This window comes from Prinia subflava, chromosome 21 (assembly GCF_021018805.1).
Source record: "Prinia subflava isolate CZ2003 ecotype Zambia chromosome 21, Cam_Psub_1.2, whole genome shotgun sequence".
NCBI lineage: Eukaryota > Metazoa > Chordata > Aves > Passeriformes > Cisticolidae > Prinia > Prinia subflava.
In genome coordinates this window covers 5,174,109-5,191,946 of record NC_086267.1, presented here as the reverse complement: position 1 = coordinate 5,191,946, position 17,838 = coordinate 5,174,109, and the positions used below count along the sequence as shown (strand labels likewise).

At 45.1% G+C, this 17,838-nt stretch overlaps 3 protein-coding genes across 3 annotated transcripts in view; 2 read left to right on the top strand and 1 right to left on the bottom strand.

The window, feature by feature from the left end:
- Nucleotides 1-1,447: 1,447 nt before the first annotated feature.
- Nucleotides 1,448-9,021, top strand: RER1 (retention in endoplasmic reticulum sorting receptor 1). Its single transcript, XM_063417191.1, has 7 exons — nucleotides 1,448-1,584; nucleotides 4,632-4,717; nucleotides 5,267-5,371; nucleotides 6,234-6,333; nucleotides 6,847-6,925; nucleotides 7,032-7,167; nucleotides 7,929-9,021. Exons 2-7 carry the CDS (start codon nucleotides 4,637-4,639, stop codon nucleotides 8,016-8,018), a joined length of 591 nt encoding a protein of 196 aa, XP_063273261.1. The 5' UTR covers nucleotides 1,448-1,584; nucleotides 4,632-4,636; the 3' UTR covers nucleotides 8,019-9,021.
- A 633-nt stretch (nucleotides 9,022-9,654) lies between these two features.
- On the bottom strand, nucleotides 9,655-12,813 carry PEX10 (peroxisomal biogenesis factor 10). Its single transcript, XM_063417190.1, has 6 exons — nucleotides 12,604-12,813; nucleotides 12,344-12,424; nucleotides 11,499-11,908; nucleotides 10,637-10,812; nucleotides 10,214-10,349; nucleotides 9,655-9,954 (listed from the first exon to the last, which is right to left on the bottom strand). Exons 1-6 carry the CDS (start codon nucleotides 12,710-12,712, stop codon nucleotides 9,883-9,885), a joined length of 984 nt encoding a protein of 327 aa, XP_063273260.1. The 5' UTR covers nucleotides 12,713-12,813; the 3' UTR covers nucleotides 9,655-9,882.
- Nucleotides 12,814-15,639: 2,826 nt separating this feature from the next.
- PLCH2 (phospholipase C eta 2) overlaps nucleotides 15,640-17,838 on the top strand; it is a 73,623-nt gene continuing 71,424 nt past the window's right edge. The window contains exon 1 of the mRNA XM_063417286.1: nucleotides 15,640-15,901. The gene's annotated coding sequence lies outside the window, so the exon portion shown is untranslated. The remainder of the gene's footprint in view (nucleotides 15,902-17,838) is intronic.

Below are 17,838 nucleotides of genomic sequence, written 5' to 3'. Positions count from 1 at the left end.
TGGGCACTGAACCAAGTTTTGTCATTTATGTTATGACCAGGTTTGTGTCCCCTGGGCTGCCCGGCCATAATTCCTCCACTGATGATCTTTATGCTCCCTTCCAAGCCAGATTATTCCAGGATTCTGATTTTTTCCCAGATTTCCTGTTTATTTTCCAGAAGAATGGTTAGCTCTTCTATAAGCCTATGATAATCTATGCCAAGTAAATAAATCTATCATTCCAAACAGCTTTAAACCCCCTTTAACCTATTATTTTCCTTGAAAAGGGGGTATTTATGTTCTTATTGTTTCATGTTAAGCAGTAGATGCTGAGGGAACATTTGTATTATGGAAGTGTATTTAAAGATATATATAATAAATAAATGTATATGTAAAGTTATATATTAAAATAATAAAGGTATATATAATTTAAAGTATTAAAAATATTTAGTTATATATAATATACAGTTATATATATGTATATTTGTATAAATATATAAAATTAGTTCTATATTTGATATAATAATATAAATATATTAATAAACTATATAGTATCATATGTATATTAATGATGTGATTTAAACCTATTTATTATATGTATGAAGTAATTATGTATACTCATATACTTGCATACTATGTCTACTAAATCAGTAGATTTTCAGAAGTGTCAGGACTATTTTTTTTTTGGCATCTTGTCACTTTTAAGCACGTATTGAGTGTAAACTTTGGTACTAAATGCTTCAGCCACAGAGCCTGAAGAATTTACTGCTTCAGCCCCAAAAGAGATGCTGGAGAGACGCCCAGTGGTGCCCAAAGGCGGTACAGAACTGTGGAACTCAAATAAAAATAAATAAATGATGAACCCTGCGGTTCGTTCATCAAGTATTTCTGTTCCACGGGAACAAACGCACCTCAGCACGTGTAGGGGTGTTTGTGTCACCTCTTTTTCCAAGTAACGAGCATTTCTTGTCTTCTCCTACTGGTTTTGATGCCCACACGTTCACGTGCTCGTGAAATAAAATACACTGAACTCCTTAAAGCTTTAAATCCTTCAACAGCTTTCGCCTCATTCTGTGAGGGGGCTGCACTCGGCTCGGTTCGGTTGGACTCGGCAAATTTCGCTAGAGATCGGTTCGGGCTCGGCTGAGTTCGGCTGGGCTCGGTTCGGCCACGCCCTCGGCCCCCTCATCCCCGCCCGGCGCTGTCCCGCCCCAGCGGCCGCTCCCATTGGCTGCGCGAACGCGGGGGGTGTGGCCTGCTCCCCTCAGGGTAGCCGGGAGGGCCCATTCAGCGGCACGCGGCCCATCCTATACTGTGCTCGGTCCGCGCCGGTACCGCCCGATCCCGCCTCACAGGCCACACACACCCCTCCCAGCTCCCCGCCGGTACCGCCCCGCCCGCTGCCCGACCTCCCGTCACGGACCGCGCACACCTCCCGTCACCCCGCCCGGCTCCGCGGCCCCGCCCGCTGCCGGGGGCCAATAGCGGGGCAGCACCCGGGCCGTGCCCCGCCCCTGCACCCCGGAAGCGGAAGTGGCTCCCGGTACTGCCGCCATATTGGCCTGTGAGGGGCGGGAGCGGAAGGCAGGAGCGGCCCGGGGGCCTGTGAGTACCGGGACCCGCCGCGGCTGGAGCGGGGTGGGAGCGGGAGCGGGCACGGCCCCTCCGGGCCGCCGGGCGCGGCGCTGACACCCGCGGGCAGGCGGGCGGGGGCCTGGAGCGAGCGGCCCCTCCGGGAGCGCGGGGGCTGCTGCGGGCTGGGCGCTCCGGCCGGGGCCTCCCGGGGCCTCCCGGGGCTCTTGTCCCGCCTCACCGGCCCCGCCCCGCTCCGAGGCAGCGCAGCTCCCCCCGTTCATTGTACCGCGTGTCCCGGCGCGCCGGAGCTGAGCAGAGCCCGGGCCGGGGGAAGTCCCCGCTTGCGGGCACAAGCGAGAAGCGCAGGTGCTGCTCTTGCAATGGGTAAAACCAACCAGTGCCTTTTTTTTAGTGTGAAAAACCCATCTGAGCCACCAATGGGCTGTTTCCCCGTGGTTGTCCATTCACCCAGTTCATAATAAATCACCTTAGGGTGTTGCTCTTCAAAGACATTTCCTCTGTGAGATAACGTAACTTGAATGAGTAATGTATTTTTGCTTCATTTATATTTTCAATTTAAAAATCTGTACCACGAGCAGAGTTGTGCTCAAATTCTCTACCTCCGTGTGACGATGTGAGGCTTAAATTAAATATTCTCACTGCCGGAGGTTCTGCTTTTCAGAACAGCGATCAGATGTGTTTGTAATGAAATTACCACAACAATTGTGAGGAGAAGCGTGATTGTTCCGGGCGTTCCTTCTCTTCCGTGGTGTTTTCAGCAGAGAACACTGCTGCAGTGGGGTTTTGTTCTGGTAGCAGTGTCAGCTGTGCGGGCAGCAAACCCTTCCCTCGCTGGCTGTGTTGATCTCTGTGTGTGGCTGCAGAGCTGTCCCAGTCTGGTGTTACAGCTCCAGGCAGATGAGAGGAGCTGTTCACAAGGGCTGGAGTGACAGGACAAGGGGGAGCAGCTTAAAACTGCCACAGGGCAGGGTTGGATGGAATTTTGGGAAGGAATTGTTCCCTGGGAGGGTGGGCAGGCCCTGGCACAGGGTGCCCAGAGAAGCTGTGGCTGCCCCTGGATCCCTGGCAGTGCCCAAGGCCAGGCTGGACAGGGCTTGGAGCAGCCTGGGACAGTGGAAGGTGTCCCTGCCATGGTAGGGGTGGGATGGGATGATCTTTAGGGATGATTTTTAAGGTCCTTTCCAACCCAAACCATTCCATGGTTCCATGATTGTGAAAGAGAAACTGCGTCTGTCAAGGTTTAATCATTTCCTTAAAGCAACACAACCCAGAGTTCTTAACTGCAAACTGCCCTCAGAGCTCCTGCTCTGGATAATTGTTCCTTACAGGTGTTCCTCCAGCAAAGTTTTAATGTGGTAAGAAATATTACCTTAAATTCTGGTCTGTGAGTTGTGATTGAACCGAGCCCCAGAGAGGTTTCTCTGCAGTAGAGCTGTTGTATTTCTTGGTCTGCTCTGGAAGAACTGTGTGCATGATAAAAAATCATCCATAATCACACAGAATGGAATGTTTTACACCAGGCAAAATCCCTGCTCCAGCATAAAGCCCTCAGTAGCCTCACACACAGGATTTTCCACTTGCTCTGCACAGGGTGACATTTCCAAGATTGTAATTTGAGATCTGCTTGTAGCCCATATTTGCTGTGAAGGTATCTGTAGAATTAATTTAGAGATTATGAGAATTTTCATTGGTTTCTGATAAATTGTTGTGTGATTCTAATTAGTTGAATAATTTTCTGTTGCAGCTTTATACTTCAGGACATTAAAAAATACCCCAAAATAAAGCATCAAGTGATGCTCAGCTGAGAACGCTGAACGATTTCTGCCCTGCAGAGTGTGGGGAGAAGAATAATTAATTATTTTTGCCTGTAAAGGAAAAGTGTGTGTATTATATGACTTTTTACTGGATTCTTTTCTTTTAACTCTAGCTTGAATCAAAGTGGACTCAGCTTCTGAAGCCTCCTAATGAGTCCCCTTAGCTTTTGAAGTAACAGGGCTCCTTTTTTCTGCTTTTTAATTATTCCATAGGATGTAGTTTTCAGAAAAAATACACAGCTTTAAGTGCCTCCTCAGATTGTCCCTGATCTTATATTTTGTGCAGCCTCTAAGACAGTTAATTTTTCCTTTTCCATTTGTGAATGTTTTCACAGCTCTGTTCCCCCCGAGGCTCTGGGGCAGGGCTGGATGCACTCCCAGTATCCCAGAGCTGCACGGTCCCACCCCCAGAGGAACATTCCAGGAAGTAAAGCCAGGGATTGCTCTTGGTGATGTGGCAAAAGGTTTCTGCTGAGGATCCACTTTATTTGGCTTTTATCTTTAAGCTATAAAACTCACTGATAAGAAAAGTGAAGCTCTTCAACTGGTAGCAGAAGCATGGACTGAAAAATAATCCCTTTGGTAATTTTTTAATTTGAGTTCAGGCTCTTGGCCCTTTGGCTGTACAGTTTTGCTCTTGTATAAAACTTTTCTGTCACTGCTCAGCTCTTGGTGTTCAAGAGACAGAGAAACTCATTGAATGATTCCAGCGTGGGCAGCATTTTGGGTTTGTTGCTCTGGCAGAGGCTGAAACCACTGGTGTGCAGAGTCCTGAATTTATTTCTTCACTGTGTAGTTACTCAGTGTTTAAAATCCTAAGCAGCTTTTTTAAAAAGTCTCCTTACTCTGGATTTATTCTTTGCCTCTGGAGACTGAGGTGGCAGGAGGGAGGAGCTGCAGTTCCTGTCTCCCTGCTTGGGGGTTGTACCTTGGCAAGGTGACAATGTCCAATGGGCTCTTCCTGAATTTCCTCATGGACTTCTTTATTTCTTTCCCCAAAACGCACTGTGCCCTGTCTTGCCTTTGTAAAACACCCTGTTCTTTGCTTTCTTGGACAAGGAATCTTCATTCATTTTGGCATAAATGTCCTCTCTTTAAGAACACTTCATTCAATTTGTTTCAAACAGGACAAGCCAGAAGAATATTGTGTGTAAATGCTGGCTCAGAGAATGTGCTGTAAACCTCCCTGAGCTTAGATTTTGGATTTTAATGTTTCCCTTGTTCCATGTTTTGTTTCCACAGCCACCATGTCAGAAGGGGACAGCATTGGGGAGTCTGTGCATGGAAAACCTTCCGTGGTCTATAGGTTTTTCTCAAGACTTGGACAGGTTGGTTTTGTGAAGGATTTTTGTGACTCGTGTAGAAGCAGATCTCACTTCTGGAACTCTGCTTTGTTGCCTGGGTTGTTGAAATGCTACAGTCTATACAAAAGATTTCTTTTGAAGCTTTTTAAAATAGATAAATACTTAGAATAAATGGCTTACTGGAATATTTAGTGGGTATATGTGTGACACTGCACACTGAAAACAAGTTGTTACTCTTAGAAACGAGGAGTAAGTTCACATTTTGTTTCAAATTCATCTTAAGGGAAACAACTTGCATAAAATACAGAAAATTTAAATTGCTTTACAATGCCCTAAGCATTAGGGATTTTATTTTCTTTTGTAAAAATATAGAAGCTTGTAAGGATAGTTCTGTGTAATTTATTTATAGTAAAGAATACAAGTGTTTGATGTTATTCTCTTTCCCAAAATACTCCTCCCAAATACTTTCTTTTGCCCATACTACCCTCAAATGAGCTTTATCCATTGTGCATCAAGTATTTTACAGTATTTATTATTTACTGTGCACTTTGTGGGGTTTTTTTTTGCTCCTAGATCTACCAGTCCTGGTTAGACAAATCCACCCCCTACACCGCAGTGCGATGGATTGTAACATTGGGGCTGAGCTTTATCTACATGATTAGAGTTTATTTACTGCAGGTAAGACAACTGGGTGTGATGCTCCAGTACTTCCAGGTATTATTGCTGGTCTGATTTTGTTTCTAAGAGTGTTTTTGAAGTGTGCTGTTACTTTAGAATCGTGTGTGGTATTGTTCAGCACGGGGCAGAGGGTAAATTGTGTGGCCTGAAGAGAGAACACATCCTTTGGGTGTGGAAGTTGCTGCTGCAGAGAGAAAAACGTGTGAATAGGTGAAGATGTTCATCTGATGGCAGTGTGAAATCACAAAATAAATCTGTGGAAACTCTTGTAATTAAGTTTTTGCTTTTATAGTAAAGCTGTGTAACGACATGCTGAGAGCCAGGGGTTCCTTTCTGTCGTGAAAACCACCAGGAATGGCTTTGTCAGCGTTTCTCTCCCTGCAGGCCAGGGACAGACTATTCCCCACTGATCAGATGTTTCTGTTCCATGCCAGTCTGCAGAAGAACTTGGGAACTGTTATTCCCAAAAACTGAAGGTTACAGAATGTGAAACCTTTACAGGTCATAGCAGTAGGAACATTTCAGACACTGAAGGCTGCAAAGATGATTAAAAAAGGGATGGTTTTATGCTCTTTGCTACTTTTGAAGTCCACAACTTGAGCACAGAGAGCCTGGGTGCCAGACACGTTTCATGTTCAATTTGTGACTGAGATTTGCTCTCCTGTCATCTTCTAAGTCTTGTTTTGATCACTGGGAATTCCTGACATTTATACAAGCCCACAAACCTTTCAGTTAATACGAGGACATAGAAAAGCTTCTCAAGGAAGCAAAAAACCCCCAGGTTGTTTAATCTTGTTAAAAAATCAGTGTCAGCAAATGATTTTCAGGAGGATTTTACCCTTGTGTGTTCCTCCGTGTGCAGGGTTGGTACATTGTGACATATGCCTTGGGAATCTACCACCTCAACCTCTTCATAGCTTTCCTGTCGCCAAAGGTAGACCCCTCTCTAATGGAAGATTCAGGTAGGAGGAAAAGTTCTTTTTACCATCATTTGAAACTTGGTTGAGCTTCCAGCTCCTTTTGTCTGATACTGTAGTGTAAAGATAATGCAGTTTTAGCACTGCATTCTTTTTGGACCTGAAAAATATCTATGCAACTTAACATCAAGAGTTGCTTTAAAATTTGTCCTTTTTCATGAGACTTGAATATATTCCATATTGTACTAGTTTTCTGTGTTCTGAAAGGAAGTTTATGTGACTTAAGCTCTCCCCATAGTCACTAAAGTGGCCTGGCATTCCTATTCCCTATTTTCTTTAAAGTAATCTATGTTAAGTTTATTTTAAGGAATCTATGTGAACTCACATTAAACCAGCAACTCTTAACTGGAATCCATGTGTAACAATGGAAATTGGGTGTGGTTTTGTTTCGTGATTTTTTTTTCTATCTTAAGATAGAAAGTAATACTGGAGTCTGAATAGTGTAAAAAAACTACTGTGAGGAGGTTTGTGGTTTGGTTTCTTTTCTGTTATTTTTAGATGATGGCCCTTCCTTACCTACAAGGCAAAATGAAGAATTTCGGCCTTTCATTAGAAGGCTCCCAGAATTCAAATTCTGGTGAGTGGATCCATCTGCCTGTGACGTGTTTTTGAAAAATACAAATGTCTGCATGGCATTAGTGGTAACTGGGCTTGAAGCATTAATTGTTACTGTTATTTTTCAGGCACTCTGCCACTAAAGGAATCCTGGTTGCTATGGCCTGTACATTCTTTGAGGCTTTCAACGTTCCTGTGTTCTGGCCAATCCTTGTGATGTACTTCATTATGCTATTTTGTATCACTATGAAGAGGCAAATCAAGGTAATTTGGCAAGAGCAGAGAATTTGTGATGTCAGGATTTCCAGCATTGCTCTAAACTGCCCATTCAGGGCAGTTCAGGGCTTAAATGTACTGCAGACACTTATTTTATTGGAGGAACTCCAATAACTAATATCTGATCATTTCATTGTTCAGGTGAGGCATGTTTACAGTGTTGAGCAGATTTTACAAAACTTTATTCTTGTTTTCAGAAGGTTTTGGCTTTAGAATGCAGTGCCAGGGTTTGATGCAGGTTTTCATCCACCCCCTGTGCCTATTTTGGATTTCAGAGGTGTTGAACCGTCTCTGGTGGGTGAAAAGGGAAGTTCTCACAAGGTACTGTGAGAAAGTAGATGGGGAAAAGGGAAAGAACACAGGCAAGTGATTCAGGCCATTTTAACAAATTACCAGTGGTTTGTTAGTATTTAAAAAAATAATTTTTTCCCCAGACATTCAGGATTTTGGACAGGTAGTGTGATTCAAAGTGGTAAATTAAATATGAAAGGTTTGTAAAGAATGAGTACCCAATCACCAATCTTCACTGTAGTGTACAATTAGTGGGGTAACCCAAAATCTGAGATGTACAAAACTGCTCTCATACCCCTGTTATTCAGATTTCAACTGCTGTAGAATTAACTATTCATTACCTTTACTGAGAGCTCTCTTTCTGGAGGACTCAGTAATTTATAGTGTGTATTAGAAACCATTTTTTCTAAATATTATTTAACTTCCTTGCCTCAACAACTGCTGTTTTCTCTTTGCAGCACATGATAAAGTACAGATATATACCCTTCACACATGGCAAGAGGAAATACAAAGGGAAGGAGGATGTGGGGAAGACCTTTGCTAGCTAGGAAGAAGCAATCAACCTTTTGACCAATTCTCCTGCTCACTAAAGGAACGATTTTGAGCCATTGTAACAATGCCTTTTTTCTTCATAAAAGTGATTAACAGAGTGGTGACAAAGCAGTTGAATTTTCATTTTATGAGGATCTTGCTATTTTTATGTGAAATATCAGTTTCTCGAGGAAACTGGCATTCTAACCAAATTGCATTGAGTTTATTCTCTTTTGTAAGAAGTTGGAGCAACTTCGGATAATCCCATGGATTTGGGATAAAGTATTTCTTTCAAGATCCGTTGCACTGGAGAGGTAAATGGCCCAAAGTTGGATATTTTTACATAGTTCTCCTGCTCAACATCACCCTGAAGTGCTGTGCACATCTGTGGAGGAAAGTGTAAGCTGGCACACGTGATGCTGTTTTCTGCTTCATGGCCGTGTGCTGTTCTCATAGAAAAATTCAGTAGACCTAAATTAGATGCAGAACTTAAGCCAGTTTCCTAAATGCATGGTATTACTGAGTTATAACCAAACAAATATAGATAGGAATAAGAAATTACTAAATTATGGGGTTTGCAGTAGGGCAAAAATACTGATTTAGCTTCTAAAGCAACTCATTTATGTTGGGTTTTAATGCCAGTTTCACTGTTCCATCTCCCAGCAGATGCTAAAATTGGGCTCTTCTGATGACTCAGAACTTTGTTCAAACTCTATCACAATTTCCTTTGAGGACCTGGAATTATAAAAAAATATATTTTAATTGTTATTAGTCGGAGTTTCTTTCGTACTTAACTGTTTCTTGAATAATTGAAGTTGACTTCATGCAGCCCCACAGGACGTACCCAAACTGGCCAGAACAGACAGTGGTGGGGGTTTTAACTCAGATTTTCTTTTTTTATGGGGGAAAAAAAATGAGAGATAAATGACCTGCATGTAAACTTTTTCATGTGATACAACTGCAGTTTTATTAAGTGACTTTTTAATTCCAAAATTTATTAAAAGACAGTGTTCCCCTTTACTTGTTCTCTATCTTTATATACATCTCTTGATCTAACACTATTTACGACTCCTTTTCAAGAATGGTTGCCCTCAGTTTACCTTCATGCAATGCCTTTTTCAACTCTTCAGGGAGCATTCACTTGCAGAAGGTACGAAAACCTTAAATTAGCTCTTGGAAGATTCTGAATGGAATTCAGCAGCTTCAGCAGATTGTCAGTGTGTGGAATACTTGCTGAAAAGTCTCCAATACTAATAGTGGTGGAAAAACCTGAGTTTGGAAGCTGAGTGTTAACAGATCAGTGTGCACAATCTGCATTACTGGGCCTTGTATTTGTTATTTCTGTTGATCTAAGCAGATTCCACAGATTGTCAAATGACAGAATTGCTTTACTGCAAACACAGTGGCACGTGGCATTTATAACCACAACTCCCACTGCACTTAAACTCAGGCTTTGTGTACAGCATCTGCTCTCTGCCCCTGAAGTCCACAGCATGGACAGCACGATTAAACAGGAAAAAGGAAGTCCCAAGATTAAATAATGGAATTAATACCTTAAGGATGTTATGGAGGACTGGGTGACTCATCTACACTTGTATTTTGAGAATGAGAATTTGAGTTTTCCATTGTCCAAAACGAAGAAAACGATTAAACTTGTGTTAAGCATGTTTTAGAAATCCATTTTTAATGTGGTCCAGAGCTACATCAGAAGAGCCAGAATGGCAGAGGCAGAAATAGCTTTATTCTGTCACACAGGGATGTAGTGCCACCTTGCACAGGCAGTCTCCAGTTTAATAAAGCCTTTTCTTGGACCAACTCAAGCTGTAGGAGAAGTATGAGAGTGTGAGCTGGGCCCTTGTCAGGAGTCAGAAGAGGTTTCCTTCACATCTGGTAGTGCCGTAGGTAGATCAGCTTCTGAGGATGAAACTTCTCTCTGCACAGTGGACACTCTGCCTACAGAAAGAAAAGGGGGAAGATGGACATATCTACAGTTCTATTTAATAAAATCTGAATAGAACTGCTCAGCTACTTTCAGAATACAACTTTTCAGTCCCAGCTGTGGTACAACGCTCCCTGAGCCAGCCCAGTTTAAGGTGCTGGCCTCACCTACGTGATTGCCATTGTTATTTTAACACCCCACGAGTGCTGGGCAGCTCGGGGGGCGTTGGCCAGGCTGGGGGACACTTTGAGGGTGTGAGGGCTGTGTACTCACCCTGGTGTTGCACCAGGCCGTGATGCACTCCCAGCAGAAGAGGTGCCCGCAGGGAGTGGCCGTGCTGTGCCTCCGCTGCTCCAGGCACAGCGTGCAGCGCGACTGGCGCCCGGCAGCCGCCTCCGCGCTCGTGCTTCTAATTAACACAATTAATTAACACACTGGGGTTAACTGCGCTTACCCTGCTTGGCAGATAGACCGGGTGACACCAGCCTGAAGTAAACCCCAGGCTCAAGAATCAACCCTTTGCATGAAGGTCTCAAAAACACTGAAGCAAGAAGTCCAAGATGCGTGCAAAACAGCGCACGGAGGACTTAGCTTTGCTAATTAGTTAATTAATTACATCAGGTTGTAACCTAAACTGGTCACCCCTGTTCATGACAGCTTCCCACCTCTTTCCTAGGAAGTAAGAACCACTCTTACTTCTGGGGGGCGAGGTTGCGGTGCAGCCTCCACTCCTGCCGTGCTCTCTGCCTCTGTTTGAAGCTGTACATCTGAACTCCGATGGTCAGCACGAGGTGGAAGAGTGAAATTATTCCAAGGAACTTGTAACTTGATCGGATGCTCTGATCTTCTCCTTGTGGTCCTCCAAAATGCAGCTACAGAATTCACAGAAAGATGTTTTATTACTGTGGTGTTAGGAAACCGTTCCCCATCTCCCTATCTGCAATGAACTTGATTTCGGATTCTCATTATGTCCAAAAAATTGGTATTTTAGGACTTCTCAACTAGCTGTCTCTCAGGAGGTGTAACTACCTTCAGTCAGGCTGGATTTAGCTGCTGTCTACTCATAAAAATTGCAGCTTTAATTTGTTTGGTTTTCTTACATATCTCAGAGCAAACAGACACCTCTTCCCCACACTGATGCTGGGAATTGTTGAGAACTTGTGTCTTGACACATTTCTGGGCCAGTATGGCTGTGTTTTTTTGGTTTTTTTTTTTGTAAAGATACAAAATTATTTTCATATAGAAAAGTGCTCCCTAAATGTTTACTGGGTGCTGTTCAAAGTTGTATTTCCCATGCATTTATCAAGTCCCCTCTCACTTCCAGTGTATTTGTGGCAGACACACTGAAGTTACACAGGTATTAACTTGTGACATTCATATTTATTACCTGTAACCTCTTGCCTGCAGGCACTCATCACCCCCCACAAAAAGCAAAACCTTCCCTCCCACCCCTCTGCTCTGCCTGTAAAATCAACCACAGCCTTATGCCCTTTTCCACATTTTGGCCAGAAGAGTCCAAAATTCTGCAGCGGACACACCTTGAAGCAAAACCACTTACATAGGAGATCCCTGTGAGCCTTTTGGACAGGTGGTAGAAGGTGCCCTGGATGTAGAACACGGCCAGGTGGAGCCGGTGCAGCAGAGGGACGGATTGTTTAAGGACATACACAACCTGGGAGAATCTTTTCTTCTGCTGCTCCGTCAGCTCCCCAACCTGCTTCCGAACCCAGCTGCGGATTAAGGTCCTGCTGGGGAAGCCCCCAAGTGCTGGGGGGTTCTCTGTGCTCCGGTACTCCTCAGGCTCCGTCTGCAGCTCGTGCTCCAGGTGCATCAGAGCCTTCTCCAGGCAGTAGGGCACCACGGTGTGCAGGGAGATGAAGAGGGCCCGGCGAAGGAGGGAAGGCACCTTCTTCTTGCTTGGGTCGACCTGAATGATGTTCACGTACTCTTCTCCCAGAGTTTGATAACCTGAACAATGTGTGCAACACAAAGCAGGGTGAGAGGGAACTGCAGGACCACTCTGGATGTGGTGAGCAGTGCGGACAGGCCACAGCTCAGGCTTTGGAATTTGGAAATAGTTATTTTTTTCTGTTGAAATAAGATAACTATCATGGTGACACCCAGCTTTAGGCTTAAAGCACGGATACCTTTCATGGTTCATCTATTCCTGCTTTAAAATAAAAAAAAATGTTTTAGAAGAATATCTATCTGTGTTGGTAAAGTGTGTTTGAACCTAGCCCCAACAACTTCGTGTTTTCATATTTACCAGAAGACATTTATCCAAACCAAACCAGAAAACAACCGCTGGCAGTCTCAGGTGGTGACCACCAGCACAGCTGGCCCCTCAGCTTCCAGATGTTGATAGGAACGATAAGAACTGATAAACGACAGAGGAGGGTTTACCTGACAGCGTGGTCAGCACGAAATAGGCCACGTCGGAGAGCAGCTCCACCTCCCTCCGCCACTGCAGCCACGGCCGGGCACCTGCGGGACGGGGCCGCGCCTGTCACTGCCCCAGACCCGCGCTGATCCCGCCCTGCCCGGGAATTCCTCCCGGACCCGCCCTCAGCCCCCTGCCCCTCCGACCCCCATCCACAGCCGCGGGGCGGCTGCGGAACACCCAGGAGGGCTCGGGGTGGGTCCAACCCCCCCACAGGCATTACCCGCCAGCCCCCGCAGCGCCGTGCCGGCCCCGCTGCGCAGCCCGGCCCGGTACAGCTCGTCCTTCTGCCCGCACCGCACCAGCCGCGCCGGGCCCGCCGCCGCCGCCATGGCGGGCGGACGGACACGGGGCCTGAGGCGGCACCGCGGCCTCGGCAGCGGCGGAGCACCCGCCGCCCGCGCAGGGATACCCCGTCAGTGAGGGGCGGGGAAAGGGGCGGGGCCACGCGAGGGGGCGGGAAACAACGCCCCTACCTGAGGGGGAATGGGCGGGGAAAGGGGCGGGACCAGTGGGAAAGGGGCGTGGCTAGTGGGGAAAGGGGCGGGACCAGTGGGAAAGGGGCGGGGCTAGTGGGAAAAGGGGCGGGACAAGTGGGAAAGGGGTGGGGCGAGTGGGAAAAGGGGCGGGGCGAGTGGGAAAAGGGGCGGGACCAGCGGGAAAAGGGGCGGGTAGAATGGGAAATGATGGGAAAAGGGGCGGATAGAGTGGGAAATAAGTGGGGAAAAGGGGAGGATAGAGTGTGAAATGATGGGAAAAGGGGCGGATAGAGTGGGAAGAGGGTGGGAAAAGGCCCCGTGAGGGGCGAGAATGGGAGGGAAGGGAGTGTTAGGGGGAGGGAAAAGGGGCTTGAAGGGGCTGTGAGGGGAGGGAAAAGGGGCGGGGAAACGGAGAGTGAGGGGCGTTAAAAGGGGCGGGAAGGGGCGTGGGAAGAGGAGGAAGAGGCTGTGAGGGGCCGGGAAAAGGAGAGGGAAGGAGCAGCGTGATCACAGCTGAGGGGGTAAGAGCAGTAAAAGTGAGGTCTTATTTGTTCACAACACAGTTCACAAGGAACACACCAAGTCACCGGTCCCCAGGCAGATTTAACAAGGCTCTACAGCCTTGTACAAATTCTCCAGTCCCTCCACGGCCCGGGGATAATTCGGAAGGAAGGTGTATTCAGTGTCCCGCCATTGCCTTTTTAAACAGCTGTAAAAGCCTTCCCGCATCCCTTCAAAGATGAGCTGTTCATGTGGGGAAAGTGAACAAGCTGCCCTTTGTTTTCTGGCGAGCTCTACGTGAGGCAAACAACAAACAGCACACAAAACACATCACCATGCCCAGGGCATCATCCCCAAAATCCTGGTACCAGCGGGATGAAGGCTGCAGGCTGGCAGGAGGTGACAGAACTGGGGAAATTTTCAGTGCAATTGTCCCCAAATCAGTCCCTCAGTGCCTGCCGGGGGTTCCTTTGTGGCTGGGCCACTGGGAACGGGGTTTAAAAATAACGCTAAAATTTTCGTAAAATTAAAATTTGAAAACCATTTAAAAAAATAATGTTAATGGCAGTAGCAGCATTCTGTTAATGTTTACAACCTCTACGTGTGTGTGTGTATCTGTATTTACACTCTGAGGTCTGGTACATTCATTTCTGCCAAAACACGTTTCTGTTTTCTCCTATCAGATTTTAATGTCGCATTCTTGTAAATTCAGTTTTGGAGCACGCCAAAGTGAAGGGGCAGTTAAACAGGTCCACATTTAATTAATTTATTTGACAAAACTACTTTCACTGGAATTAAAGCAGGTGTTTTCCTGAAGAATTTGCACTGATATTGCAGAACTCAGTGGAAAGTTCTGGGAGAGCAGGAGCTTGGTGAGTTTTTTCCTTTCTCTTCACTGAGAAGCAAGGAAAGGCTCCCTATGGCCAAACATAACCACAAATAAACTGGATATTTGTAATCCTTTCAAGCAGCCTGTTAGTGCACAGGTCATGGTATCAAAGTTCTAATTAAACTGCGCCAGAAGTTGTATAAGTTGATAAGTAAAGCCGTGATGAATCTTACAGATAAGCAGAACAATTTGTATTTGTTAGGGTGTATCGCAACAGTGGAATCGCGGGTTGTTCCCTCTGTAGCTGTAAAATTAATGGAATTAGGGAAAAAAAAATTGAAAATTTCTCCGTCGTCGAACAGTAGGGGACGCACCTGCATCAGGAAAGGTCCCACGGGAAATGGGGTCTGGAGCGGAACATTTTCACACTTCAGTCTTCGGGATCTTTCTTAAATAAGAAACTCGAAGCTGCCACCTTAAATTAGAGAATTTAAAAGATATAAAAAATTAAAACTAATTGACCAATCCTTGGATCTTTTTGTTCAGAATTCCAAGCCAATCTCTCATGTTTTGATTTTTGTTTAAAGGCAAAGCTGTGTGGATCTCACATGTCCAATAGCTCAACTGTTAAGAAAAATACCAAACGTATTTGTTGCCCTTTTACTGAAGTGGGTAAATACGATTTTCTTATTTTATGGACCAAGAAACCAAAGAAGAACTTGAGAGGTTTTTTTTACAAAGCTGAAATCCTGACTAATGACCACTTAATTATTAGATCAGAAACCATTTATAAAGCTGAAGGTAGGACTCTGCCAACAAATGTTAAAACATTTGATGTGTGTAAGTTCTGTGTATACGCCCATTTTGAATTATTATATGGATTTTATTATATTCCAGAAGTTGTTTTGTGATGTTTTGAAGGGTGGGGTCCTGTCAGTGTGTTTTGAACTGAGGAGGTGCAGCATGCCGAGTAACCTTCCCATTTTGTGATATGCTTTCAGATATATATTCATACAGAGATATAAACACACACATGCATAAAATGTTAATTGTTACACTGTGATCTGGAAATTCTGAATCTTCTCCTTTGTGTCTTGATTGATACTGGTGACTTCAGAAAACCGCCTTAAAACGGTTTTTAAACGGAGCTGCCGTGGTTTTGATGGAGTTTTTGGAAGCCAAGTTTCTTGATTTCCATGCCCTGCTTCTCTGCTTTTCCTGCTACCAGACCTGACAGGGGAGCGAGCTGCTTCTCCGACGTTACCACAAGGAAGTCCAAAATGTAAAAAACCCCTCGGTGCTCAGCAATGATTAACTTTTCCTCCCACAGGCTCCTCGTCTGCGCATCATAAAATCTCCTTTTGCCTTTGCAGACCTACTGGGAGACAATCGCAGCGCCGCTTTCAGCCGGGGCAGCGGGCAGATGCTTCTGTTCCCGACCTGCAGAACAGGTTCTGCGGATGCCGGGGGAAGGCGAGCTCGGCGTTGTTACCACCTTCCGAGCCCTTCTGCCTCCTCCCACTTTGAACTTGTTACCCTGGAGCTGAACTGTTCGGGCTCTGAGGCTGCTTTGTGATCGCCCTCAGCCCGTGCGAGCGGGGCGGGATTTCTCTGCAGCCCCCGCGGGTCCGGCCCGCTCCTCCCGGGATTGTCCCGGGGATGAAGCCGGGACGCTCCAGCCCTTCTGCACTGCCCGGCCGGGACAGACAAAGGTGTGTGTTTTCCCCTTGCTTTGCTACTTTCTCTTGAGGTTTTGCTCCCTTTTGGGCGTTAGAAACAAAGTTTGTAACTCGCTCTACCCCAGGAGCGTGCACAGCCTTAGAGCTGGAACTGAATTTGCTGCTGCTTTTGCTGTGGTCTTTTTGAAGGAAGAGGGGAAATGGGAAGAGCGTCGTGTCTGATGTTTGTTTTATTTTATCACGCTTGCTCTTGTTCATGAAAATGTTCAGGAACCTTGGAATTCTGTCAGTCCTAAATTTTTAGATTCTCTGAGCTCGTAGGGATGAAGCAAACCGCATTTTTGATTCAAGTTTAGGCTTTTCTAAGTGGACAACTGCTTCTTTTATCAAGGGCTACTGCATTCATTCTGAGCTAATAACCTGAGCTTTGAGCTTTCCCAGGTGTGCGAAACCAAAATGAAAGCCGACCTGGATAAGAGAGGTTGGATGTAAAATCAACTTCAGGTATTTAAATAAAATACCAGTTTAGCAATAGAACGTGGCTGATTCTGTGAGTGAACAGCCCAGTCTTAACTTGGGAGGAAAGACATGCAGGACACTTCGAAAAGCTATGCATGGTTTGATTTTTAAAAATTTTTAATTTTTTAAAAAATTTGCTCATTATTTTGGGCTATGGAGAAATAATTTTCAGTTCTTTTGTGACGTAAAAATGTAGGTAATGATTGCAGGGATGTGGCAAATAAGGATGGCCAGATTGCTGGGGCTGTGTATGCTCCAAATGCCTCAGGCTTCAGAGTTCAGATGTAGATCTTAAACATACCCTGAATCCTCAGAGTGATAATTTATAGATTTCTATTCTGTTTCATGGCAGAGGTAGTTTGCCTGTTATAAAATAAAACAGAAGTGGGATAAGAGTCACTGCTGACTGTGGTTGGTTTGAGGTAGGAAATTGATGCCGTGCTCAGAATGGAGCTCAAAGTTAACTTATTGTTCAAAAGAATGTGGTGAAAGTTTTGTCTACTGGGAAAGCTTTTTCTGTCCTTACTGAGGCTGCAAAAACCTCAGGGCTGGGGAGAATTCCTGTCTGCCCAGTGAGATTAGCTGTGAGAAACTGTTCAGTGTGAGGGGAATCAGTGATGGCCGAGGACACTGAGTTATCTAAACGTGGCCAAGGCTGGGTGGTGTCACTGTCACCGTGTTCTGGTGGCCTCAGGACTGCCTGTGGGGACAGGGAGAAATTTTAACTCTGAGAAATCTTAAATCTGAGCTCTTCAGCAGGAGCACTGCTTGTTACAGGCTCTGCTTTGGGCACACAGGGTTTGTTACAGAGAGTAGAGGCCATGACCAGATACAGAAATATTTGTCATGGCAGAGCTGTTAACAGTGGGCTTTTATTTAATAGGCAGTATTTTACCAGGACTGCTTCTGTGATACCCAGTTTTTAATGTAAACCTGTATAACTGAATCTTGAAACACTCAGGGCTCACTGACTCTTACATTTAATGACTCTGTTGGCAAGATAAGCTCCTATAATGCAGCGTATTTTGATTATTCTCAGCCAAAGAACAAATTTATTCTAGCTTTGCAAAAAAGGATGATAACATTCCAGTTTATAGCCAAGCTCCTTCTACATTTTCTGAAGAGGCTTTTGTTTTCATTCATCATTTCTGTATTTTTTCTGAATTAAAAGCTACTCCATACTTAACCCAAAGTGGCTGAGAGCATTTTGGTGAATGGTCTTGAGGAACAACAGAGCAGGAAAATACATGGTGTGCAAGGCTCTTCTAAAGTCCTGTACTCATAGTTTCAAATCAACACAATCTCACTTTGGTTTTGAAATAAATGGTACAGAGCCCTCAGTTCCTAAATACAGCTCGAAGGGGACAACATACTTGTGAATATCACTGGAATTTGTTCTTGTTAATTTGCCCAGAGCTGAGAAAATTACTGTGTAAATGAATCTGAGTGGG

Excerpts from the sequence above, each read along its gene's own strand:
- PEX10 (XM_063417190.1), bottom strand. The coding sequence starts at position 12,712 with ATGGCGGCGGCGGCGGGCCCGGCGCGGCTGGTGCGGTGCGGGCAGAAG. Across the intron at positions 12,425-12,603 it reads GGCGCTGCGGGGGCTGGCGG|GTGCCCGGCCGTGGCTGCAG; the intron begins GTAATGCCTGTG and ends CCCGTCCCGCAG. Across the intron at positions 10,350-10,636 it reads CGCAACCTCGCCCCCCAGAA|AAGCACGAGCGCGGAGGCGG; the intron begins GTAAGAGTGGTT and ends TGTGTTAATTAG.
- RER1 (XM_063417191.1), top strand. The coding sequence starts at position 4,637 with ATGTCAGAAGGGGACAGCATTGGGGAGTCTGTGCATGGAAAACCTTCC. Across the intron at positions 6,334-6,846 it reads CTCTCTAATGGAAGATTCAG|ATGATGGCCCTTCCTTACCT; the intron begins GTAGGAGGAAAA and ends TGTTATTTTTAG. Across the intron at positions 6,926-7,031 it reads CTCCCAGAATTCAAATTCTG|GCACTCTGCCACTAAAGGAA; the intron begins GTGAGTGGATCC and ends GTTATTTTTCAG.